The sequence below is a fragment of the Ciconia boyciana genome, chromosome 1 (genome assembly GCF_034638445.1).
Source record: "Ciconia boyciana chromosome 1, ASM3463844v1, whole genome shotgun sequence".
NCBI classification, from domain to species: domain Eukaryota; kingdom Metazoa; phylum Chordata; class Aves; order Ciconiiformes; family Ciconiidae; genus Ciconia; species Ciconia boyciana.
The window spans coordinates 68,329,071-68,355,971 of NC_132934.1; the positions used below are offsets into that span (position 1 = coordinate 68,329,071).

General features: G+C 51.1%; 1 protein-coding gene across 1 annotated transcript; it reads right to left on the minus strand.

Moving 5' to 3' along the window:
* Positions 1 to 1,670: 1,670 nt before the first annotated feature.
* Positions 1,671 to 26,901, minus strand: LOC140646215 (sodium- and chloride-dependent GABA transporter 1-like). The gene is made up of 14 exons (XM_072849807.1): positions 26,664 to 26,901; positions 21,326 to 21,457; positions 20,543 to 20,643; positions 17,861 to 17,970; positions 17,365 to 17,497; positions 16,016 to 16,150; positions 13,700 to 13,803; positions 13,266 to 13,390; positions 12,321 to 12,433; positions 6,728 to 6,859; positions 5,888 to 5,990; positions 5,369 to 5,469; positions 4,414 to 4,581; positions 1,671 to 1,775 (listed from the first exon to the last, which is right to left on the minus strand). Exons 1-14 carry the CDS (start codon positions 26,899 to 26,901, stop codon positions 1,671 to 1,673), a joined length of 1,800 nt encoding a protein of 599 aa, XP_072705908.1.

The following is a 26,901-nucleotide window of genomic DNA, read 5'->3' on the forward strand; positions in this document are numbered from 1 at the left end:
CCGTGCACCGGCTGGTCCCAGGGATGGGCAGCACAAGGCCAACCTGCATCGTGGCACAGCTCCACAGCGTGAGTGGGACGTACCTTTCCTCAGATACTCATTTGTGAATTCATTGACTCTGAGCTGAGCCTGGGAGTGCGAGCCGGCGGGAAGGCAGGCCAGCAGACACAGCAACGGTGCCAAGGGAGGGGACAGATTAATTTGCACTGAGCCATGCCGTCTGTGCACGCGTACGACGGGTGCTCATCAAATGCTCTGAGCACACGGGTATCTCTGCATGGGGTCATTGGGAGGCTGTCACAAACGGGAGCATCACTGTCACACCTGCACATGGTGCTGTGATAAGACACCTCCTTTCTCAAGGCTTTATAAACCAGAGATACGCTGCTGCTTTAGGACTGCTCTGAAACACTTCTCAGCCTTCTCCGAGGTGTTATACACTCCTCCAGCATCATCTACAACAGCTCACGGCCCCCCCATGCTGTGTGTGCTGGGAGTCAGGATGTGCCAGCGCCAGCGGCCGGCTGTACAGACACTTCCCAAGAGAAGTCAGCACTGGTTCACGGGGGTGGGTTTAAGCATGGTGGCTACATCCTACCAGCTCCCCCAGGAGCTCCTGCCTTCCGCTGTCTGGGATTTAGGTGTTGCCACTTCCCGAAAAAGGTATAAGCTAAACCACCCATGGGCACTATGCTGCATCTTACTGCTTCCCACCTGGGGACGCAGCCAGGGAGGGTATTTGGCAGGAGCTCCCTTGTTCCAGCTGGGGGGGAGATTTGCACCGTGCTGGAAAGTCTCCCCGTCACACAGCAGACCTCTTGCCTCCACACAAAGCTGATTGCAGCAGAGCGTGGTCAGTGTAGGAGACTGGGACAGCCTGTAGCGAAGAGCCCTCCCCTTACCCTCTTAACTGCATTTTAGGGTCAGGGAGTGGCTACTGCACACAGCTGCAGAGGGCAGGGCGCTCCAGAAGAAAAAGGCTGCCGACTCTGCTAGGCTCTGGCTCACAGTGCCAGCCCCGAAGGACGCGGTGATAATGGCTGGAGACTGTGCAGGGCTGAAACGCAGCACCTGTGAGCAGCACACACTGTCCTGATGCCCTTTGCCAGTTTTGGGGTGATGTCCTGCAGCTACCAGCATGCTGGACTCCTCACTGGAATCCCTCGTTCTGCCACATTCCCCCCTGGTTATGCATTTGCTAGTCTTGGTTTATGCTAGATCAGTTGACAACCGTCTGGGATTGAACCTGGTGTCAGCTGGCTCTCTGGGGTGACAGCACGGCTGTGTGCTATGGGATGCTCTGTGGAGATTCACGTGGCAAGGCAAGAAGAAGAACAGACAATTGGTCAGCGATCAGTCTAAGCTCTCTAGAGACGTCACCTCTTGTAGGAGGAGGAAGACCTGGGCACTGGCCGCTCCTCCCTGAGAGCCTGGACCAGGATGTTGCAGGATGAAGACGGTCACCGCACAACGCCCTGGTGGCAGCTCGTTCAGGGCCTTGGTAAGCCGGGCTAGGAGGAAGAGATGCGAGAGGGTTCCTCCGCCAGGTCCTCTCTTCGGCAAGCGAAAGCCACCGCGGAGCTGGGGACAGCGAGCTGTGCCAGAGGAGCTCGAGGGACAACGTGGCACGAGCAGCTACGGGGCAGGGCGAGGAGGTCCAGGCTCTCCTCCTAGACGGCGGCATCTGAGACCCTCCCGTTCAAGGACGCCTTCGGCTGGAGGCCGTTGTTCTGAGCGTGCGCCTCTGGCTTGGGCTGTGTCATCTGCTGCAAGCGCTGCCCGGGAATGAAGGGAGAGAGTGGGTCAGCCGGGGGGCTGGGGATGGCAGCGGTGGGGCAGCCGGGGCATGGCAGCAGCTGGGGATTGGGACCCCTCGCCCCAAGCCTCAGAGGTGGCCCCAGTTACATGCAGCAGGAGTTACTCCTCCAGCACCATTCAGCAATCCACTGAAAGCCTCTGCAAGTCATCGTTGCTTTGGTGCTGCACTCAGCACAGCAGCTCCTCCTTTTATCTGAAATACAGGGATCACCCTTATAACACAGGCAAACTGTGACCAGGCAATACCAGCTGCAAGTAGGACTGAGAGCTGCAATGTCACAGGCTTCAGAGCAGACCCGTTTTCCCAGTTTCCATAATTTTTCAACTAGGGTTGATTATAAAGCATTACTAACTAGCTACAGCAGGCTGACAAGGTCATGGTCCGTGCTGCTGATGCAGATCAGACCAGTCCACCTGCACAAACCTTTGCACCAGCAGCAATTCCTGTCACCCTGAGCTGATCAAATGAAAATTGCAGAGCCGAGTAAAGTGAAGCAAGAACCCAGGAAAATATGGAGGGGCAAGTCATTACTGGAGGCGTGTAGACTGAGCATCAGGAGTGATGAAGAAGAATGAATCACTTTTGCCTGTCAAGAAGCGACTAATGCTGGAAGTTGCAGGAGAGAAGGCAGAGGAGGACTGAGCCTGACCTGAATAGACATCACTAAGTCAGGAAGAAGCTCTTTCCAGCAAAGGGAAACAAGCTCCTACTCTCGAATACCGCTGAAGTGGTTGTTGCTGGGTGAAGTCCCTGAAATGTTCACTGAGCTGCTTCTGCCATTTATGGTCTTTTTTTTATCCCTCACATTCATGCTCAGTAGGATCAAAATGACTTGTAATCTTTCCTGTCTGTCAAAACCACTTTATTCAGCATTGGCATCTAATTTCCCTCCAGCTCCAGCTCTATTACAAACTAATCCAGGATCTGTGCATATAAGAGGCCAAAAATTCTCTCTGTCTCCAACACACACACACAGACAGAAGCCTACTTTCTTCCTGCTGTCATCTGCTGCTCACCCCTGGGTCTATGAACAGTGGGGAGGAGGCCTGGGTCTCCTGATGTGTGTGGGTGCTGTCAGAGGGACGGCGGGACAGAGGAGGTGCACCCAGCTGCTGACTGGCACTGCTGGTTTGCACGAGGTGCTGAGGGGATGGGTGGAAACATGCGCATGAGCTGCCCCAGGAGCCAGGACATGCTTTCACCATCCCTAGTGGAAACAGGATTGAGCCTAAGCAAAGCGCTGAACCCATATCTGTATTTGCAGTCTTCCCTTTTCCCTCTTTTCCAGCTCATATTATGAGGGGATAAGGAGCCCTCAAAACATCTGAGAAAGGACCTGCTATTGGAATTGCTGCTGGCCTTCAACACAAAATGGCAAGAACCTAAACTCGACCTCAGATGAGAGACCAGAAACTGAAAGCAGATCTGAGACACCAAACCTGCCCAGTTCCCCCACCACAGCCCATCCAAATGGAGAGCTGGGAGGAAGGAAAGTCAAATCCACCTGCAGCTTGACCTCAAAGGTAGAGAGCCTGAAGCTGACCTCAGTCCAGCAGTTCCAGCCAAAACATTTCTGAATTAAACATTATTCAAAATATAGTATCCATGAAGCAAACTCATGAGATTGAGATGGCATCTGGTGGCTGTTGGAGCTGGGCTGGGAAAGCCATAAATCAGCATCCGTATGGTGACTTCTTACACCTGTAGCTTGCAGCAGACAGCATCAAGCCAGGGACTTTGTGCACAATGCTCTCAAGACTGAATGTCAACACTGTAAATAAAATCTTAACAGTAATTACTAGGTATGACATACAGAGACTCATGATTCACTGCTACATAAAACCCTGCTCAAATTATTCAAAAAAATGTTCAGATGTTCAACCCACAAGATCAGAGTTGTGGGTATTGTGGGTCCTGCATGAAAGTCTGCATTGCTTCTTAACCCCTCATTCACTGGGTGCCCTTTACAAAGCACATACAAACTACTGCTGTGCATGTTTGTCACTAGCAGGTCCTAGCCCTGAGATATTTCATGGTTCATGCTTGGAGGATGCTGATCTCTCTGCTGAGACATGCCAGGTAACCATGCTCATAGCCAGGGACTGCTGGGAATTGGGATTTCTCTGGGTTAAGAAACCTCAAAGATTTCCTCCCAATCTCTTCCAGGGCTCCAGTCCTCTGCACCAAAGAGATATCCAGGGAAAGAGGGCTCCCTTTTTGTGATGGTGACAACACAAAGCTCAATGAGGGACGACGGACTGACCTAAGGAGAGACTACCTGAAGGTCTACCCACTTGGCCAGACGCAGCCAGCCACGTGCTGCTCGGCAGTGGTCCCTGCCATTTAGACGTGCTAGTGCTCAGCTGGGCTAGTAAGTCCTCCCCAGTGAGCCCGTGTTGCCGGAGGCAGTTCTGTGCACTGGGGCTGCTTTGAGCCCTCCTGGAGGAGAGGGTGTGCAGAGCTCCTGCAGCACCAACCTGAAGTACTCTGACAACTTTGTCAGAGCAGAGTCTGCTTGGTTCTTCTTAGGTTTAGTTCAGTGGGGGGCTTACTCTAAGCAGAGAGCAGAAGAGGAGTGGTGAAGCTGTTCATACCTGCCGGAGAGTCCCCGTTGAGGTGAAGAAACAGTACAGCATGTATCCTGGAATCAGTACCATGGAGGACAGAGCCATAAGCCAACCAATGCCTTGACCCCATGCGGGATAGATGTATTTTCCCAGTGTCAGAGGGGTCATTTCCACCACGCTGAAGAAGAACACGCCCTGGGAAAAGAGCACCAGCCATCGCAGGTGAAAGTGTGCAAAATCAGGGTCCATCCATCCATTCGTTCCTTCACTATCCTCTTAGCTCTCAACAGTCTTACAGCAACCCAACAGCTCCGTAAACTAGTCTAGATGCTCTCAGCCCACCAAGTGGTAGTTTCACATTATTTCTTATTATCCTGTGTAAAAAGCTGGAATTGGAATACCCCTGATTTCCTTCTTCACTAGATTACTCAGACAAGCAATACCCCCACACCAGCTCCTAAGCAAGTTAACAGCATCCTCACAGCTGGCCTCAGGAGCCTTCATCTTCCTGTCATTGGCCTTCTCGTACCATTCCCTGTACTAGTCCTGCTGGAAGTGCAGGAACCAGCAAAAGCAAAATTGCTCCTCAATCAGTTACACTGCATTTGCTGATGGCGTTTGGTCTGACAAGCCTCTCAGGGGCTGAGGCTGGAGCTGGAGTAGCTGAGAGCCTTCCCCAGAACCAATAATAGGTTTTTAAAACAGCAAATTATGTGCTTATCTTTTGGCATCTCAGAAAGAAGAATGAAGAACTGATAGCCTCATTTAGATTAAAACAATCATCTAGAGCTTTTCTTACATGTGATTTCCAGTGGGCAGAGTGAAAGGTGCTCCTGTATTACGTTACCTATCTCAAATCTGCCTAGGACCACCTTACAGCAGACCTATACTGGGTTGAGAACATAGTATTTCCCCTACAGCCCATCCAAGCTAAGAGGCCCTTCTGGATCCACTCCTGCAGATAGGATGCCCCAGGTCTTACCAGGCAGACAAGAGGAGTGAAGAAGGCCCAGCAGATCTTCCACCAGATGCAAGGTTTGTAGCCAATCATTTCTTCGATGTTCCTGTAAAACCTGTTCACACCTACAAGAAGAAATGGGCATTGAAAAAGCATCCCATCTCAGCACCATGGTCATCACCTCTTCTCATGACACAGCACAGGCCAGCCACAGCAAGAGGGTGACAATGCTGTGGCATGAGATGCATTATCTGGAGGGGATGGGGTAGGGGGACAAAAAGCAAATTCGTGCTAGCGCTCCCATGTTCCTGGTGTCCTCTTGAAGGACCAGAGGGCAGGACCCTAGGCATCTTCCAGTTTGTGCAGAGGTCTTTGTGGTGGCCTGGAGAAGTGAGATGACAGCCTTCCAGTCCTGATTTTCGGGTGTTATCAGCCTAAGCTATTTTCAGTTGCAAAGTTTTCATTGGCTTCACTGTGGGAGGCTTCTGAAATAACTCACTGTGCCCATGGAGAAAACAAAGGAACAAGGTCTTTTGTGCTTACCATAACACCAAGAAATTGAGATGGTCTCAAAGAAGACAAGAAAGAGAAGACACATGCCACTGGCTGAGTAGTAATCAAACAGCTTGAAGACATAAATGCCACCCTGAGGAGACAAAACCAGGGTCAGGGACTTTAGTTCTAGATTATGGTCAACAATATCAGCCAGTTGCTTGGATTGCTACTATCTGCATCTGCTGGCTTTAATGTTAATTTTCTTGGACAGTAGAACCAGTGTTGCGATGTTTCCACTGGAGTCTGGTTCCCAGCAGCAAAACTGATGTGCTCTTGCAGACAATTAGCCAGCCTGTTCAGGCATGGCCAAGGGTGAGAAGAAAAGCAGAGATTCACTAGGATTTCTTATTTTTCTCTGTTTTAGATGGAGTCACTTAATTTAGTCTGCTCTGTCCCTCCCTGGAGTTTTTCTGCCTTACCTCCTCATGAACCTACAGTGCTCCACCAATGGTCTCCAGACCGCTCAGCCTTAACTCCACACATGTGAACTCTGGATTCAGCCCCAGAGGGTCAGGACCCCAACAGACTGGTCTTCTTTATGTTATGTTAACCCTCAGCTTGGGGTTTCCTCAGCTTGGGCTCTGTTGGCTTGAGCTCTTATTGCAAATAGCAAAACAAGAAGCCAGACTGACAACAGGATGGGGGTAAAAATTATGGAGGCATCCTAAGTCACTTGAGATGTAGCAGTGATGAGCAAGCCCATTTATCCAGCATTAGGATGGCTCCTAGGGATGCTGTCACTCCTCCCAGAGCTTTCGGTGCTGCTGTGCTATGCCAAAGTGACTAGAAAGGTGCCATGAATGGAGGTATAAGCACGGCTATCTGTACCTGGGTGATGTTGGAGAATCCGATGAGATAAGAGATGAAACAGACTGCTGCGATGAAGACCTTCTTCCTGGCTCTCAGGAGATGAGGATACTCATCCATCAGGGCTGTAATGAACCCTTCCACAGTGCAGAACTACGGGAAAAGGTATACACCAAAGACATATATATATAAGTACCTTAGCGTGACATCAACACCTCCTACATTTAACTCCAATGTTGAGAGCCTCATTGCTTCAAATGCTCTCCACAGACACTGGAAAAAGAGGCACCTCGGCACAACATTGGCCCAAACCATCTTCTGAAAATGCCCCTCTCCCTCCACTGACTATAGAGGGAGCTAAAAGCACCAGGGTTAAATACCTAAAATTAGCTGAGATAAATCTCCGCTTTCTGCCTCCTGTGGAAAGCCTCCTCTTTCTTCCCCCAAACTCTCTAGGGCCTCCCCGCCACTGCCCTGCTCCCCCATGCTGCCAGGCTCTCTGTCACAGCAACGTGTCTGTCTGCTGCTGGGACACATGCAGGACCTTGCTTGCTCTTCCTTTCCCATGTGTGCTCTTCTCAGCCTATTGCAACAGCGCTTGTGCTGTTCAATGATCTAAAATACTCATTAAGGGGCTGCATTACCCACTGCCCGGTCTCCCATGCATGTGCATAATAACAACATCTCTGACTACCCAGTCCTTGACTTTATCTCACTTTTTCAAGCATACTACATTAAGTGCATGTAGCACGTTCAAAGCCCATCCTCACAGCACATGGTCTTTCTAGAGCTGAAAACACCTGGATGGCTTGCGCAGTGCTATACCATGCACAGTATATTAATGCCGTCTGCACCATAACACATAAAGAAGTCCCTGTGAGTGTTACCTTCAAATCAGTTTTCCTACTAGTTCTGCACTAGTATGAAATGAGGACAGTTTGACTGTATGTCTGTGAAGTGCTTCCTTCCCTCCTATGTCTTGGTAAATTGTGAGATTCACTTCTATATCTCACTCCCAGAAACCACTGGTAACACAGAGCTCTCAGAAAGCACATCATGCCTCGAGCAAAAATCCTGGGAAGCTTATGAGGGCAGCAATCTCCTAGGTTCCCTGGTCACCCTCAGTAAATGTACAAGCCAGTGCAATGAAAATGAAAGAGGTTTCATTGCTCTTGGATGTCAGGGACCTCCCTGTCCCTGGGAGAGTGCTCTAGAAAGTGCTGGCATTTTTCGATTTGAACAGGGAGACAAGAAGAAAAAAACCTAGAGTGGAGGTGGAGGTAGAGGTACACAAACTAAAAAGAGCAGCAGAGGGCTGGAAAGATGTAGGGAGGAAAAGCAGGGAGCCTGAGCCGTGCCTGTAGTTGGTAGGGACGGTGGAAGAGCTTGGACACCTCTGCCTGCTGGGGCTGGCTTCCACCTGGGACAGAGCGGGGCAAAGGGTGAGGTTTCTGCCCAGCGTTTTATATCCGCAGGAAAGCTGGTATTCCCAGACCGTCAAAGCTCAACTGCTTGAACTCGAATTTTTAATGAGCTAAGCCTTTTATGTTGGACACAAGTGCTATTAAAGCATCTTTTGCAGTTCGGGCACGGGTTAAGCTGCCTTTATACTCACTGACAATGAGTTCTTCACCCCATCCCACCTGGCTGATTGTCTGGAAGAGTCAGGACTGAGGTGGCACCACAGTGTGAGGAGCCAGCGTGACAAAAAAAACCACTGTCGAAAGCTATTCCTTCCACGTGGATGCACGGCCAGGCGCTGCCGGAGCCATGGGCAGGGCCAGGCGATCTGGCACCAGGCAAGGCAGAGAGGGAAGAGGGTCCAGAGGCGGGCCAGGGATGGTCGGGGCAGAGGGTGGATGTGAGGGGTGTCCAGTGGAGAAGAAGTGAAGAAAAAGATGCCTCGGATAACAGGACGCAGTAAAACTGACAGCCCTGTGGTGCAGGAAGGCGGATCAAAGTCAGGGAAGGCACAGAGGGAAAGACAGGGAGACGGGTGATGGGGAACAGGGCTACAAAGTGAGTTGAAATCTCTTTACCTCCTATCAAAATTAAGCTGGTGTGTAATGGATGAGATGGGGAACCAAATGGTGGTACGCTGCTTTTTCTAGCCATAAAACAGGCAATGGCCTTCATAACATTTACTGAAAATTGCCTCATGCCAGCCTCAGGCTTCAGAGGTGACGCTGCCTGGAGGAGGCTCACCTTTCCAGCCCTGGGGACCATGGCTCCCCAGCTGGCCTGGGGTCCACATTTGCCAGCCTGCATACCCACCCTTAGATGCTCGCACGAGATAAGTAGGCACCTGAGTGAAAGCATGCTGCTTTCAGGAGCGATGAGGATCTGGTCACTGTCATGCTCCTGGTCTCACCCTTGCTCTGTGTGCACGCTTGTGCATGTGGGTGGACACACACACCCCCCCCCCACCACACACACACACGCATGCATGCACGCTTCAGTGTCCTTTCCAAAAAGTTTCATTTTTCTCACCAACTGTCTCCAGCCACAATCTTTAGCACATATTCTGTTCTTCCTCATGCCTCGCCCCATGATATTGTTTATCTCCTAAAGATTTTATTTCCATTCACTTCTCTCTTTTGCTCTTTTTCCCCTTCAGAGGCTTAATCATTACACAGGTTGCTGGGTCCGACAATCTGGGTTTGGGAGTCAATATAGGTGGTACCTCAGTGTGAATGAAAGTCTGTCTCCCATCCTCTCCCAGTGTCAGGGGCTGGCTATCCCCTCCTCGGCCACGCAGAGCACCCTGACCAGGACCCACGGGCCCATGGGGGTTCGACCACAGCTGCCAGATGTGCAGCAGAGAGCCGTGAGAATGGGTCTCACTGCTCGCAGCTGGAATTCCTCATGAATAACCTGTGAGAGGCGGCCTCACATGGGACAGATGCAGGCTTGCAGTCACAAGGTTCGCTAGCTCCCCTGGGGAGAAAACGCCTGACCTGGAAACTGGTAGGTTAAAAGAAAGCATTAGCATATTATGCAAGAGGGTCTAGACGCAAGAGAGCTGAAGCCCGGATGGATCAGAGGCAGAGTGAACGTTAAGGCACACAAGCGGCGAGTGGGAGCACAGGAGGGAGGCGTGTGTCTATCAATATAGGTCATTCATCCCCTTCAAGTAACTGCAGAGGAGATGAGAAAGAGAGCAGAAAGAGGCAGATGTAGCTGTGCCACATCTGCAGAAGACTCACCATCGAAGCTAATGGACATGGGTGGACCCACTCCCACCACCGTTAAGGGGTTGGGGCTTGTTGCTGCATCGCAAATGCAGATCTCAGCCCTACCTTCCTTAGCTAGCTGGGCTCCCGAGCATCTCTGCTGTGCCTACGGCCCCGTGCCCACCCGCTGACAAGGGGCAGACCCAGCCCAGCAGCCCAAGGAGTGCAGGGTGCAAGAAACGCCCAATGGCCCTGCCGTGCCTCATGGACTGGGCTGCTGACCCAAATGAAAAATGGCTGCTCCCCATCTGCAAATACCACAAACGGTATTTAATCAGCACATAGCAAAAACATCTCTTCTTTTTTTTTTTAGCTGGATGCTTCAAAATGCACGTGCAATTGCAGCTGTTGTTGCGGCCTGTGTTATTTGTTTTATATGCATAAGCTGCCATGCTGTTAATGGTGTGTTTGATTGAATCAGAGCTCCAGCATGCAGACAGAAACCTTCTTCACATGTATTTATCTGTGCTTTTTTAAAAGCTTGTTTTCCTTTTGATGCTTCGTCGTCCCCCCCCTTCCTCCTCCTCCTCCAGGCAATGATAGCCCCCCACAGACTGCCTGCCCTCCCAGACTAGCTGTCAGAAGGGGCTTGGAGAATTTCAAGTGGTATTTCAGAAGCAAGTGCAGCAAATAAATTCCACACAGTGCTTAGAGGGCTTATTGTCACATCTTCAACTATTTACCAGCACTGAGTGAATAATCCATGGAGAGTAATTTTTTTTTCTGTAAATGTAGCTTCTTTTGGAACACTTAGTCATTATTTGGAATTATTTGCCAAATAATGTCTGTGGTAATGCAGACGTGAGCTTTATGATGTGTTTATGGGAGTGTGCCATACTTGAAAACCAGGTTTGGTTGATTAGATTTTCCTGGAAACCGGGTGTGACACATCAGGAATAAGTCTGAGTCTGATTATGAACTAGACTTGGGCTTATGAATGCTACCTGTAATCCAAGAGAGCATCTATTTTGTACCGGTGGTTTCCACTGCGAGGAAAGAGCACACGGGCACAGGGGAGGATGTGACAGACCAAGCACAGGCTTTTGAAGGAGCCTTTGATTTTGGTACACTCAAAAGGGAGGCACGCTGCAATTCACTGCTTCACTGGGTAGCTACTTTTATGCTGAATCATCACAAAAAAAGTATCACTGCTTGTAAAAACACAGAGATGATGATTTTTTTTTTGTTTTGTGAGGGCTCTGAGGGGGGCAGGGTAGAGACCTTTTGCTACATCCATCTGCTTCCCCCTCAAATATCTTGTAAGACTTATCTGATGGCAAAGCAGTCAAGGTACTCAGGCACCAGCCTTTCCCAAGGCATGGCTCCTGCCTTCTGCCAGGATTTACCCCTGCTCACTGATGAACCAGGCCAGGGTGCTTCAGCTCTGCCCAGGGCCACTTTTGTTATCAACAACAATGCCGAAACACTGCATCAAACCACCATCCTCGCACCACGGGAGAGCCCTAATTCAAATGCCGCATCGCTGCTTTTCTCAGCGCAACCTGTCGACACTGCGCCAGAGACTGGTACCTTGTGCAGAGATGCTCCTCCCAGCCCCTGGGAGTAGAGAAGATGGAGGCTTTCTACCCTAACCTATGAAAGTAAGCCGAAGTAATGACATCTTCTTGCCTCACAGGAAATGCATTTTGGTCAAGGTGACACAGTAAGAAAATCCAAAGCATCCAAACTGAGCCTCTCACAAAATACCAAGAGAGGTGCAATGACCACAAACTATTCTTCTGCAGACACAAAATGAAGCAGTTAATACTGATTTCCCTTATTTCACATACCTATTTTGGGGGTGGGGGCAATCCTGTCTTACAAGAACAAAGCAGTTATTACTTGAAAGAAATCTTTTCCCTTTTTCCCTTGCCCCAAAGTATTTTGGCAGGGATAGTTTCCTGCTAGCTCTACTTAGAGCCTATGAGCTCAGCTGCCAGGGTCACCCAGCAAGATGGGGACATGCTGTGCCCATGCAGCAGCACCGGCACTTCACTAGGGCCAAAAATTGGTCTGAATGGAGAAAAGCTTTCCAAAGATCCTCTCCTCCTATGGGGAAGTGGTGATTTTCTTATAAGGCTGACTGGTTCTGCTGGGCTGCCGGAAGCTGGTCATTGATCTTATTTTTAATTGGCAGCAGGACAAGGACGGGTGCATTGGGTAGTGATCAGATTCGGCCACACTTGCAGTATGTGCCTACGTTAGGGAAGAGCGCAGAGGCAATGACCACATGGGAGGTTTTGTTTCATGCAGCTGCATCTCACCATAAAGAGTATGAAAAGACCCTGCTCAGCACTGTCCCAAGGTGCAGAAGAGGACACCACCATCGTATCTGAAGATACCTTCATATCTTACCCCACTTTGTCCCTGGCTTGTCTCACCTGACTATCCAGACCCAACATCATCAGCATGGAGAAGAAGAGGATTGACCAGAGCGGGGACAGGGGCAGCTGTGTGACAACCTGCGGGTAGGCGAGGAAAGCCAGTCCAGGGCCTGTGGTAATGAAAAGAGGGATGAGACCATGTTTGTAAAGCATTTGATGGGAAGTCTGAGCTAAGGGCCACAGTTGAACAGAGAGACAACGATCACAGTCAAGAATTTCAGGTATTTAATATAGGAGCTAGAAACACCTGAGCCTTTGCCCACGACACACCAGCCTGGTGGGGTGCACAGGGGTAGGATGGGGAGGCAGGAATGGCCACAGAAATGCCTTGCCTTTTCTCATCCTGCAAGCAAGAAAGTCATCGAATTACTGCTACCAAATGGAGCTGGAGCACTTTGCTAGAAAAATAAACTGGTATTCAGAGCTGGTTATAACTTTCCTGATGTCCTTTTTTTTCCATCACAAAATGCTGTTTCTTGGGATAAAAGCTTTCTCAGGGAAGACAGCAATTTCAAAATATGTCTTTGCGCAAAAAGACACAGTCCCATCTTGGTTAAAAAATTATTCTGAGATTACAATTTCAAAATTTTGCATGGTCCCTTTTGGGACTCCAAATTTTGATCACGTCTACTGAAAACATAGGCAGTATCTATTCTCTATAGGAAGGTTTCAGAAAGCAAAGGCCTAATTATTTCACTGCAGCAAAAGCACATAAAACTTCAGCACTAAAAGGAGAACATTAAAAAGCAGGCGGAGATGCCCCTTGCAGCTAGAGTGCGATGAACACCAGCCACAGGTGCTTGAGACCCGTCTTGGTGGGAGGGTGTGCAAAAAGGGTTGCACACTTGGGTCCTGGTCAATAAAGACCTGGGAGCATCCCATGTTCCCTGACAAATTGCTCTCAAAGGTTGGTGTTGCATTTGAACCTGGGTTTCTGCTTACCTGAGGAGGCCAGCTCTGAGATCGACTTCTTCGTTATGTGCGACATGAAGCCAACGATAGAGAAAATAACAAATCCAGCAAATACGCTTGTGGTGGAGTTTATACAGCAGACAATAATGGAGTCTCTGGAAGAGAGAAAGAAAGAAAAGAAACCACCTGCAGGTCCCTACCAAGAGGCCAGGAGCGAAGGGCGGGATAAAGAAAAGCCCAAGTCCTGCTGAGAGCAGTTCCTGTGCCTTGGAGAGGTAGCGCGGGGACTTGTTACGTGTGCCGCAGGCAGGGGAGCCCCGCTACAGCGATCGCAGCACGGCCCCTGGGCTGCATGTTGCCAGCAAGGGGACGCTGGAGATCAGGCGCCCCAGACTCACCATGACCCCCTCCCTCACCCGTGAGCACTCCCCACCATGCAGGAGGGTGGAAAAAACCCAACAGACCTGTAGACGTTGTTGTGGAAAGTGTTGTAGCTCCCCAGTGCGATCAGGGACCCCAGCCCCAGGCCGTAAGAGAAGAAGATCTGCGTGGCTGCGTCCATCCAGACCTGCGGAGAAGAAGCCGGTTTTGAGTCTGTCTTCCTCTGTGCTGCCAACTTGGCGGGTCCAGCCCTCCGAGCATGGCTGCCCTCCCTCCTTTGAGCAATAGCTCGGCACGGAGGGGATGGATGAGACACCTGGACACTTCAGTGTTTACCCTGTCTACCAGAGAGGGTGTGGGAGCTGCTGGGGCCAAACGCTTGGTGTCTTTGCTTTGCCAGGGGAGGCTGTCGCACCCTGGAGACAAACACCAACCTCTGGACAATGCCGCCCATCGCTCCCTCCAGCTTTTGCAAACCTGTTGCCTGGGTTGCGCTGGGAGAGGAGTGCAGTGGAAGGGACTCCATGCTGCTGAGCTGCTGCAGGAAACATGTCTGCAGCAAGAGGGACTCCATGCTGCAGGTGCATCTCCTGCAGCAGCTCAGTGCAGGGCTAGCGAGGGGGCTGGATACAGACCGTGGGACTGTGGGCTTGGCCACCCAGCCCACTGGGGTGGTCAGGACCTGCGGGCACCCTGTCACTAGGGCCACAGGTGCCTGCGATGCTGGCTGCTGACCCAAGCTCCAAGGAAATGTTTGGACCAGTGGCTGGAAATGTCACAGGAGCCACCTTGAAACCTGTAGCTGTGTTACTGCCAAGCGGGCTGAACATGTCTGAAGAAAAGAGTTTTCCGTGCCTTTCTGAACCTCTCCAGGGCGAGGCAGGGCTCAGAGATGGTGGTGCAGGTGGAGAGAAGGGTAATGGAGACAGCCAGCACGGCCCCATTTTGCCTGCGGGGTGGTGATGCTGTGCATTTGTGTCGCACAGGCATGGCCGGAGCACGCTGCCTCCCGGAGCCACCACGTGTCTCACAGCTCCGCGGGGTCAGCAAAACCCCTGCACCTCGCCCCACGGGAATGGGGCTGCCAGGGGACCCAACACAGGGCACTGAGTCAGGGATGTGGCATTTGCCTCCCCTGCTGCAGTGTCAGGAGGGAGCCTGCCAGAGAGCAATGCCTCCCCGGGGAGGAGGAGGAGGAGGAGGAACAGGGGGTCTGCGTCCTCCTCATGTGGCAAGTGCATCGAGAGTGCAGCCTGGCCCAGCACCAGATGTACATCGCCAGCCCTCTGAAACCCATGGCTCGAGGCTGCTTCCAGGGATGGATGGGGATTGAGGAAGGGTCGTGCATCCCGTTTTCTGAACCGTGTTCCTCAAGCCCCGGTGCAGGTCGGAAAGGACTCATATATCATCTGAATTTGTGTGTGTGTGTGTGTGTCCGCTCGCTTTCTCACGGCTGCCCTCTGAGGGGTGCTGCTCCCCTCGGAGACCCATGTCCCACACTCACCCCCTCCATTCTTCTTCCACTAGCGTGTCTTTGATTTTCCAACATGGAGTTTCTTGTGCAAACAACTGCAGAGGACAGCTTGCAAAGCTGGTCCTGGTACCTTAAGGGTTTAAACCCTAGAAGGCACATGAAAAGAGGTCAGACTATTCGTTTCTGAATTGCATAGTGTTTAAACAACTCTTCTGAGAGTTGAGAGCCTCGTTTCCAGCGTTAGAGCCAATGCAGCTGGCAGTACAGGACAGTTACAGTGAGTTTCCTGCGAGAGGGATCATTGGGACCCCTCGGGAAATCATGGGTGTCCAGTTGTCCCCACTCACACATGACCGGTGACCTCTGGAGCCGCAGGAGCATCGCTGCTGCAAAAGGCAGAGTCTGTGTTGCCTGAAAAACTTTGCCTTTGCAAGCCTCCATGCTTCTCCTGGGTTCCCCCCTGTGATTCTGCTGGCCAAAGCAACGTTACTGGCCACCAGTCGTCATTTAAGCATTTCCAAAAATTGCTGCTGTGTGTACTGTTGCACTTCTGAGGCCCCCATGCCAGTGCCACCACATTCTCCTTTCTCTGGGACCACCAGATCAAGGCCAAATGGCCAGCCCTGGGATAGTTAGTGAAATGAGGCATTCCCAACCCAGAGAGGAGGTTCCTTCATCGGGGTAATTTCTCAGACCCCCGTCTCATGGATAACACTGCTTGAGTACAGCAGAGCGGCTGCATGGATTTCCACCTGCAAAGGGCCTGCCCTTCAGCTTTGTCTCAGCCTGTGAGGGTCGTGACTGCTTGAACAGGGAACTACTCCCTTTTATTTTTAATACTTAAAATATTCAAGAGAAGTGCCCGAGGAAGACTAATGCAGAGACCACCGAGAGAGGTAAGAGCTTTCCTCACTAGGCTACCAACCTCGGAGTCGGAGAGCTTTCTGAAGTCGGGCGTGAGGTAGAAGAGGATCCCCTCCTTGGCTCCCGGCAGCGTGACTCCCCGGAAGAAGAGGATGAAGAGCATGAAGTAGGGGTAGGTGGCCGAGAAATACACCACCTGCAAAAGACACCATGGGAGAGAAGCCCTCAGCCCGCCAGTGCCCAGGAGCTTCCCTGCCCGCGGTGGCATTGAGTCCAGGTTGTGTCTCTGTGAGGGGGGAACGGGCTCCCCACACACCGCCGCTTTTGGCAGCATTTCCTTGCGTTTTCTGCCTCCCGTTCCCGTGCTAGTAGTGTTTCTGGCTGTTTGAGGTTTCTCTCTGCCAATGACACGCAAGGACGCACTAATCGCAAAAGTAGCATGCCTAAGTCTGGATGAATTGCCCAAAGACAAGGGAATTGCACAGGGATAAATTTAGTTCACAGAAGTAATCCCTTTAAGTCATGACATCCTTATTTTGCAGAGCTAAAGCTGGTGTTTCTCTAGTCCAATGCATCAAGTGACGTGAGTTGTCTTGACTCCACCACTTGCTTTTCAGCACTGTTTCAGGGACTGGCAGGTACACGCCATCCCTCATCACAGGGCCCCTACCGGCAACCACCGGGGCTCTGCTGCGGCTGTGTAGCTAAAGCCATTTTGAGAGCCACTGTGGGGAAGTTAACAGCTTAGGTGACCTACACCTGAAGTGCTTCTTTCTGATCTCTCCTCTAGATTATTCCTTTCATAATATTGTCCCACTACACCATGCTGTGCTCTAAATAACACATCTCAGTATCTCAGCATTGCTGTTTCACTAAACTAAGCAATTACCTTCTGGCTGTGGTAGCCTGAGATGCTACACAGTGAATAACTACGTGCTTCTGATCTGAAGGTCTCCCACCAGTCCCTAAAGGGCAGCAAGAAAATTTTCAAAGGAGGTGGTGAGTTTTTTTCCACCAGCAGCATTTTAAGACATGATGATTTTCAAAAGGGGGAGCCCAGAAGAGGCCTTGCTCTCTCAAAGGGCTGTCCTGAGGTGGGAAACATAAGTAATCTCCGAAAATCTCTTCCCAAGTCCTTCAGAGAGACTGAGTGCTCCGACCCGTGACTTTACAGGGAAGAGTTATTCTCTATGCTTAGAGTGAAAATTACCATAAACACAGTAGCAATTTTTACAACCACGAAAGGTAAATGTCAAAAATTTAATAGCATCTACCGCGATTCTGCCTTGAAACATCATAACCTTAGTTATAGGCACTCAGACAAAATTGCGTCCCGAGGACATTTCCACAGCCAAGACCTGCGTGTGGCGATGAGAGGCAGCACCAAAACACCTGGTCCTCGCACCGTACCTTGCCCGTCCACTCCACGCCCTTCCAGATGGAGAAGTAGACCAGCAGCCAGGCCAGGGCCAGCGTGCCAGCCAGGGGCCAGCGGATGGTGCCGGGCTCCCCCAGGCCCCCGGACATCTGGTGCATGTTCCTCCTAGGGGTGGGAGAGGCTGCGTTAAGGGGAAATCCAACCCTTGGGGGTAGAGAAACCGGAGATCCTGGAGGTGCAGACAAGCGTGAGAGCCCGCAAAACCCTAAAGGGACCTGAGGCTCATCATGTTGGGATAAAGGAAGGAGAAGAGAGACGAAGAGGCTGCTATCCCCTCTATCCGTCTGACCTGCAGCTGCACAGTGCACCCCACGCCCATGCCCGCCCCGGCTGACGGCCGGCTCTGACCCCCCTCCTGCCAAGGTTGTCCAAGGAAAGGTGCCGGCAGGCATGGCCACAGCCCCGGCGAGCAGGCACGACGGCTGCGGCAATGGGGAGAAACCTGGTGTAGGCAGGCTGTGGACTTACTCCCAGAACTCAGTGACGGCGCTGGTGAGGTTGGTGGTGTCGCCCAGGGAGTAGTTGGAGAAGCAGCGGTCGGTGTTCCAGGCATTCCCGCAGCTCTGCCACGGCAGGTCCTGCGCCGGCACAATGACAGCAGGGTTATCATTAATGTGCCCTCTCCGAAGGGCAGTGGCGAGAAGCAAAATTTGTCTTCTCTTAAACTGAAACCCTGTTTTTGTTTTTTTGCAAAGAGGATGGGTGGCTCCTCTGCATGGGCTGGAACCTTGCAGCCAAAAGCATGAAACAATTTTCCAAAATAATAATAAATTGGGACACGGATTTTCCAGGAAACAATATCACGATGTGATTAGGACAGTGCTGTAGCTCTAATAAAATGTTAGCAATTCCCCAGATAGAAAGCCATTTCCAATTAACTGTTGGTAATTAATAGCTACTAATTAAAATAGCTACCGGGGGATATTGTGTTTATAATCATTACAGCTTTTGGCTAGCTTCACTCAACAAGTGGTTGGAATTTACTGCACAAAGAATAAACACTGATTTGTTTCTTATCTCTCATTAATGCCAAGCTTCAATGCTTAAAAAGCAACGTGGCATTGAGAATGGGGGCTAACAGCTTGTCTACATGAATAAACTACTGTAACGTAAGCCCAGGAGTAAATTTAAAGCATAGTAGCTATTTCATGCTGTCCCCTGCCCTATAAGCAGCACAAAGGGATTCCTGGGAGGCGTTTACACCGTAGGTAGCAGTGTGACAGCAGCACACCACTACAGATTTAATACAGCCAGTCCTGGCGCTGCAAGCGATGAAACTGCAGCATCAGGGGCTGCGCGAGCACGCAGGGCAACTCGCCCGTGCCGTGTAGTACCATGGCCGAGGCAGCCCAACAAGAGCAGATCAGATACATCTCTGTGTGCAGCAGTCTCACTTCCCGAGTGCAGTGCATGTAGATAAATGCAGAACGGCTATTCTGGATGATTTCTCTCTGCAGATAAGACCTCAGGCTCCAGCTCAACAAAGCTTTAAGAAGATGCTTGTATCCATTCCTATCCATCCACGAACACAGACCCCTTTAGAAATATTATCTGTGTTCTAAGTGCTTTGTGGCATCACTGCCTTTAAGTGCTGCCTTCACCCCCCTTTTAAATCAGTTCACTCCAGCAGATGATACCTCCCAACGTGCACTCTGGCTTGGCAGAAGAAGGGCTATGGAGGGGCAGGTGGGGACACCCTGGTGGCCACCCGGGCTGTTTGCACCCAGTGATTTCATTGTGGACTTGCTAATTGCACTGAAGCAAATGCAATGGCTCAAGCAGCACCACACAGCAGCCCTTCAACCAAGCAGTTTGCACATCAGAGATGCTGTGCAGATCTTATAAGGAGGGGCAGGCAGGGAAATGGTTTGTTGCTGCTCCATTTCCTCTGAATTTCAGAGGACAGAAACTGCAGAAGGCAAGCTGGGTTCCTGTTCAGGTTCAAAATACTCCTAGTCAAATTTAGGAGGAACAGGGGAGAGGCATCAGCCTAGCTTTTTTATTTGTACCTTGGCTCCTTTGGGGAATCTGGAATTATCTGTGGTAAAAGAAAAGGCCTTGAGCCGAACACCTGGAGCTGCTTGTGTAGATACGAGCGCTGTCACCAGTCGGGTCTGTGGCACTTGACTGTACCAAAGCCTCATCCTAAGATGCATCCTGCCCAGGGTAGAACGGGGATGGGTTCCTTTGGGGTAGACTTTTGTTCATTTGGGAATCCCCCAACGGTCCACCTAATCATCCACAACTGACAATTTTGTTCTGGACCCAGGAGCCTACAGTGGGTATTGGCAGTAGAAACACAGCTGGGAATGCCAAACAGAATATTTTAGCAAAAGTCTTGATAGATACTTGAAATTTTTGATCAAACAAAAAGTGAAACTGGATATACAACGTTCATAACAGCATTTCATGGTTATACCTAAATGAAAAAAATCCCATTTGAACCATGGAGTTGATGTCTTTAAGGCTGCATGTTGCTCAGAGAGTTAAGTTAAGGGAGCTCTTCCCAGCTGCTGGGCTGAAATAAATATTCAGCTACCAAGAAGTTCATGTGGGGCGTGATTCTGACCTTGTATGGTACAAGACCTTGCTATGGAAAAGGAACCCACTATAAACCACAACGCCAAAGTACATGCTAAGGGGCAGTCACAAGCAGATGTCTAAATGCTTTCTGAATCATTTTCCCAGCAGAAAAAAATCCCCAGGATTTCATTTATCAAAAGAAGCGTAAATGAGGACTAATTAAGGTCAGGACTAAGTCCTGGGTAATAAGAACATGTTGTGATAAAACCAGTTGTGGAAATGTGCAGCTCTTAGATTCACACAGCTCTAGAAATATGACAGAGGCACAGGGTGGGTTTTAAAGATTGTTGTAATCGGCAACAGGTCCCAGAGAGGGGATGGGACCATCCCCTCCGAGGACCACCCTCTCCAGAGGGCAAGCATCAGTACCCATCAGCACTACACGACTGCCTCCAGGGCTGATGAACCTCTTCGGGAAGGGCCCAGCAGGGTGCTGACGAAGGCTCTTTGCACAAACTACAAGCAGTTAGTGCATGTTTTGTGGCATAAACAACCCCTCCCCATACAGCAGGGAGTAAGGACCCATAGCGCAGACAATGCCATGCTGTAGACATGTCTGTGACTCACCGCGGTGAAAGAGTTGAAGAGATAGTAGAGAGCCCAGGCGATGATGACAATGTAGTAGATGTTCAGCCAGAAGGAGAGAACCACAGCTGCCAGCCCCACTCCTGCAAAGGAAGGCAGAGAGCAGCATCAATCCAGGTCTCCAGTGCCCAGCTGCGCTCACGGACATCACGACGAGTTTTGTGGCAGAGCCAGAAAAAGCGAACCCGCTCATCAACACAGCACCTGATACAGCTACACTGAGCTGGTCAGCAAGGGAGGCTTGTTCCACACATCTCTCACCCAGCCATTACCACTGGGTAAACAGTGCTACCCTTCAGTATGCTACAGGTACTTTAGACGCAGAGCTCCATGAAAACAGGATCTGATCACTTCCCTGGCAGAATCGCTCTTTCTCACTTCCAAGGCATTCCTAAATCACCACTGGTTTCCAGAATGCTGCTACTCCAGACACGGCGTCAGGTTCACATCCACTATCTACAGCTTTCCCGTGCAATTAAAGTGAGCCCACATGGGGAGGCTTGGGGCAGGTCTTCTGCAACCAGAGCCCCTCCATCGCAGTCCCTGATGATCATAAATTGCCTTTGTTTGACTGTTTGAACAGAGCACAGGGACGTTAGTGACTGTGGACATCAGGGTCAAGGACAGCTTGATAAAGCCAGAGGGAAAAGACTCCCCTCACCTGCCACCCCATCCCCAGGGATTTGCTGATTTGCTTCCCAAACCATTAAAGGGTTTTTGTCTGTAGTTATGTGCCATCGCCTTCACAAACTTACAGTACAGTACCTTTAAACATGGGTGCTAATTTCCAGACTCCCAGTCCGCCAACGGAGGTATACTGGCCCAGAGCGGTTTCCAGCAGGAAGAGAGGAATTCCAGCAAACACCAGCGTCAGGAAATAGGGGATGAGGAAGGCCCCTGGAAGAAGGAGCAATGTTTTCAGATGGCTCCTCCTTTTAGCAAGAAGTAAATGCCTCCAGCTGCAGTTTCTCGCTCCACAGCACGCACGTGATGAGGAGCAGACTTGCTCGGAGGCGAGAGTTTGCAACTGGAGTTGGTGCGTTTAGTAGGTCTCCCATTGAGATCACCACTGCCTTCCTCTTACCTGTTCCTATCACTATGGCTATATAAGTATCATATATACGTATATACTGGCATCACTAGCTATGTGATGCCAGTCTCACTTAGTTGTTAGATATTTAGGCGATGCTAAGCCCAACCTGACAATGAACCCAAAAGCCTGGACACTGACACTGGTAACTTGTTCTTGTTGATATTTCCTGTCTTACCTGCAGCAGCTCCCGATTCTTCACCTTGAGGGAAAAGGGCAGAGGAATTTCTAGCATTGGCCACTACTTCCTTGTTTATAGCTATTTCAGCCTTTTAAGGAAACTGTGGCTAAGACTGTATTCGCTCTTGTAACAGCCCTATACATCTCCCCACCCTTGCTCTAGGTTTTACCCTCAGAATTCCTGGTGAAAACATTATTCCTCTCTATGGACCCTGTGGAAATCATCTCATCACTAGAAATGAGGTAGTGCAGCCATTCAGTGATATTACTTGCATCCTGTTATTAGACGAGCAAATGCAATAGGAGAGCCTCGCCATGTGATTTGAAGGCTGTACAGGTTCAGGCCACCCTGACTTCTAGGACTTAGGACAAAGCTCATTTTCCAGCTTCCTCGTGCATGTGTTGGAGCATGCCGTTGTCCCTGAAGAGGACAAACTCCTGCAGAAGATGACGGCTGGGGAGAGAGAGGGGACACTCAGTTTGCTCAGAAGCAGCTGGCCGTGTCTGGGACGGCACCGGTTTCTGCACTAGCCGGAGGGCTGAGCTGTCAGTCTGAGTCGTCTTCTCCAGATATTAGTGGGAAAGCAAACACGGAGCCAGTGAGCAAAGCCACTCTTGGAGAGCTGCAGCCCAGCTTGCACCTGGCAGAGCCAGGCTCCAGCAGCTGCTCTCCGAGGGCAGGGAAGCAGCGAGGCACAGCCAGGCACGCTGGCTCAGGGGGCACCCAGCTGGGGACGCCTGCCTGCCAAGCGGGGAGCTGAGCCCAGCTGGGAGAGGCAGGCGCCAGCACCCGGCGTGGGAGTCGGCGGGAGGCAGCGTGCAAGAGGAGCTGGCAGCGGGTGGCAGGGAGAAAACACGCTCCGGGCCAGCAGCTCGATGACCGTGAGCCTGAATTGCAAGCTGGCATGGAGGCGCAGGCTCTCAGCCTCACCCGCAGCCTGGCATGGAGGAGCGAACAGCTTTGAGCGTCGCTGCGGGAGGAGCGTTGCCCGCTCGGCATCCTTCCCTGCACTCTCGCTAGCCGCCGCAGCCTGCAAGCCTGGGACAGGTCTAGTCCCCCCAGGAGCCCTGCGGGAAGCCAGGGCCCGCTCCGAGGACACGGATGCTGCCTCGCTACCGTTGCACCTCATTGCAGAGTTTGGAGACTGAGCTTATCAGCAGTCACAGTGCCTGGCTTGCTTCTGTGCAAGCAGCTAATGAAATTTGGCCGCAGCCCTGACAATCCTGCATTTTTCATCTACAACAGGCCAGGAAGGTTTGTAGGTGAAAGATTTTATTAGACTATTGAGAAAAAAAACAGACAAACATTTGGACCCAGGTCATTTATCCTGGCTTGACAAAAATCCTCTGGAATAGGGGAAAAGCTACAAACCAGACCGCAGCTGGGAAGCGAGGGCTGTTGGCAATGACATTGCCACTCTGGAGGGTCAGGTCTCCGAGCAGGCACAGTAACATCCCTGGGTGCTCTACAGCCAGAGGTGAAATCAGTTTGGAAATTTGTACCTAAAATTTGCATGCCTGTGCCTAAATCCTTGGCACAGAGAGAGAGGGGTAGTCTGTAATCTCTGGCCCTGGATGGGCTGCTGAAAGGTCTGGTTCAGTTCCTGGGCCTGCTACAAATAATTGTGTATGAGCTTGGGAGAGTCCAAACCTGTCTCCAAAGTCCATGGGTCAAAGGGGTGACGGCGCTGGTCCTGCCCTGCCTGTGCAGGGCACAGGCCCTTGGAGGCAGGGAAGGAGGACGCAGTGCCTGGCACTCACTGTGCAGCCCCAAATCTGCCTGCAGTCTCCAGCTCCTAATGCCGTACAGCAAGGAATAATAATTAATCCTTAAAATGGTGAACACTGCCCACGAAACAAAAGTTGAGCATTACAAGCTGTTACATGCTGTTGCTTGGAGTCTCAATGTGTAAATGAGAAATGCATGACGCTTATTTAAAAAAATGTTCCTCTCAAGTTATTCAAGGATCTCACAGACAATTTTTAGCACCTACTGAGCCACATTTAGAGTCAATTTAGAGTCCGGTAAAATCCTGTTGACATCAGAAGGACTGCATGAGGTTAGAAACCAGTGTAGCGGCTGGAGCGTTAGTCATAGCTGGGCACATTCAGCTGAGCGCAGAGCCAGCAGGGAGCCCAGGCATCACTTTGGGTAAAGCCTGCTCCCCGGAGCGGGTGGGCCTTGCGCCGGGCTGCCGTACCCTGGGTGAATATCCCCTAATTATGTGCCCGATTACAATGCCGAGCAAATCAGCCGTGAGCTGATACAATGTGACAGCGGTAAGTGAGACGACAATATTTCCATTCAGTTCAATTTGCCTGTGCGTAATGGAAGCAGCCCACACGGCCGTGCTCTGAGCAGCGCACATGCAAGATGCTAAAATTAGAGTCCCACCCACAGTCTGCTCCGCTCCGGAGGCACCTCCGTCGGGGCAGAGCCAAGACGGTGCCCACCCGATTGCGAATCAGATGCCGTGCGGCCCTTCCTCGCTGCTCCGCATCGGCTCCCAGTGACGCGTTCGTGCGTCAGCTCTCCTGCCTGTCTCCGGCATCAGCAGCCTCCACTTGCTGCTCATTATTGCCGGCTGCAGGAACAGTCGTGCCTGCGAACAGCCAGACCGCGTGTAGGGGTGAGAGGAACAAGCAATACAGGCTGCCACGAACGGCATGAACCGGCGGCAAGGCAGGGCGTTTGAGAGGAGGCAGGCACCAATTCCCAAGCTTCATCTGTCCGGCGTTTTTGCTCGCAGCCGGCTGATCCCTCTGCGTGCCTGCAGCTGCCAGGGCAGAGATCGCCCTGTGTGCCATTGCTAATGCTAATAATAGCGCTCCGCACCTCCACAGCACCCGCTGTCCTAGCATCTCAGCTGACTTCATAAATCGGATTGATTTTAGCTTCAAAACACACCTCATCTAATTATAGATATCGTCATCCCCACCTTTATGTGTGAGGAGACGGAGCCACAGGCAGCGCAGATCCAATGTGTTTGAGATGGTGCAGCAATCACAGGGCAGAGACGGGGCTAAAAACCAGTGCTGGGACTTAGCCACCGGGCTAAGGTTGTATGAGGAGGGCTAGTGCACTCAGGTGCCAGAGTGTGACTAGATGAAAATGGCAGACCCGCACCGTGGTTCCGGTGATGGTGGCACAGGCTCCCCTAGGTAGACCTGGCTGATTCCCATAAACGTCACCCGGCTCGGCCGCACACTCGCGTCTCTGCACACAACGACATACTGAATTAGAAATCTTCTTGTCAAAATGGATAGCTGTCTGGTCTCCCACTGGGTCTTGCCCCACATGCTTCAGGAAAAGGGCCAAGATCCCCCTAAATGCTGTGGAGCTACATGGACAGACCACTGCAAGGAGCTAGACCCATCTCCTCTTTCCCAGGGTGGGAGGAGAAGAGCATCCTACACCACCTATGGCACGGACAGCAGAAGTGGGCTGGTGATATGAGGAGAAGTCATGAGAGCCAAAGACAAAGTGGGTTTTGGAAAGGGAGTTCAAGGCAAAAGGAAAAGAAAAAAGATGTGGGGAAGAAGCGTGAGAAGAGACCCTCAGAGCAACATGAATGAACGTGGCACTGGGGACAGGGACTCTGGGCAATAAAGAGCTAAGAGGGGAGTAAAGAGCAACATGGGAGGACTAGCAGAGGATACTAAAATTATATATACAGCCTTAAAGGTGAGGGAAAGGGGTTTGGACTTGTGTGGGAAGTCTGAGAAATCGTTCAAGGAGATGAGCAGCCCTTCAGGGGGGAGGGAAGGTTATTTTAATAACAGGCACAAACCATGGGAGAGCTGGGCATGGGTGGGGAGAAGAAAGAGCCTCTGCTCTACTGACACCAACGCAGCCCATACTGCCCTCCACAAAAGCCTCTCCCTGCCAAGGCTGAAGAAATAGCACCATTTTAGGGGAGAGCTGAGGCACAAGACTGTATTTTCTGACTTGATCCAAGACATGCAGAAAGTCTGTAGCTGGGCAGGGAGCTGATCTCCCGGATCTCTTGATTTCTAGCCCAGCACTGTTTCCCCATCTGCTTGCCTTTCTCTAGCCTTGCAATGGTTTGGCAAAGTCTCAGCTGAGGACTGGTAAGGAACGGATGTAGTGGGGCAATAATAAAAAGAATAAAAACAGCTGGTGTTAGCTGTCTGTGGAGGAGGGCACTGCTACCAGATGCCACCTTCTCTCGTGGCCTCTGTTTTCCAAACATTAGGATGGAGACGATAACTGTGACCTTTCTCACAGCACTGTAGTAAGTCAAAGCTCATTTCCTTCCATAGATGATGACACTCATGTGTGCCTGTGTACATGTACATATGTATGCATACTTGTACATATGTCTACAAGGCCCTGCTATGGTCCGTGCAAAGCTTCTAATCAAAACTCCTCAGACATGTGACACAAACTCAGATGCAAAACTGTTACCCCTTGAGAATACACTAGACTGAGGAGAAAACCACCATTAGCAGATATAAACTGATTTCCCTGGGAACACCCCAGCATCCAGCTGGGTGCCTATGTGCATAGCCCTCCTTGTAAACAAATGAGGTCCCAGACACTCTTTGCTGTAGCCCTGCAAATTTGGACTGCAGAAGCTTGACAAAACTCCATCTTCTTGTTATATTTCCTTGGGCTGCTTCTTGCCAACATGCACTTGCTAGTAAAGCCCACAGAACGTGGGAATTAGTCTGACAGCTTAATAGCTCACATCATGAGGGACAGCTCTCAGCCAGGGGACCAGCCGCTTGCCCAGACCCACACCAAACCAAAGCCCATTCAGGGGACAAGGCTGCTCAGGGATTAGCGCAGGTGCTGAGCATTTCTCTCACCTCCTCCGTTCTTGCCACAGAGATACGGGAAGCGCCAGACGTTGCCCAGCCCAATAGCATAGCCCACGCAGGACAGCAAGAAGTCAAATCTCCCCTTCCAGGAGCCTCTGTCTGGGATCTCCTTCTTCTTCTTGGTGCTCACAGCCTCGGGGGCAATGGGCTCTGACTCCTCCAGGGCTGCCTGCTTCACCTCGGAGGGAGAGCTCAGCTCCACAGAGGTGTTGTCCATCTTGCCCAT

Coding starts and splice junctions, on each gene's coding strand:
- LOC140646215 (XM_072849807.1), bottom strand. CDS start 26,901: ATGGGCAAGATGGACAACACCTCTGTGGAGCTGAGCTCTCCCTCCGAG. Junction 17,498..17,860: donor GCCGTCACTGAGTTCTGGGA/GTAAGTCCACAG, acceptor TCCCACCCCTAG/GAGGAACATGCACCAGATGT. Junction 13,391..13,699: donor TTCCACAACAACGTCTACAG/GTCTGTTGGGTT, acceptor TCTCTCTTCCAG/AGACTCCATTATTGTCTGCT.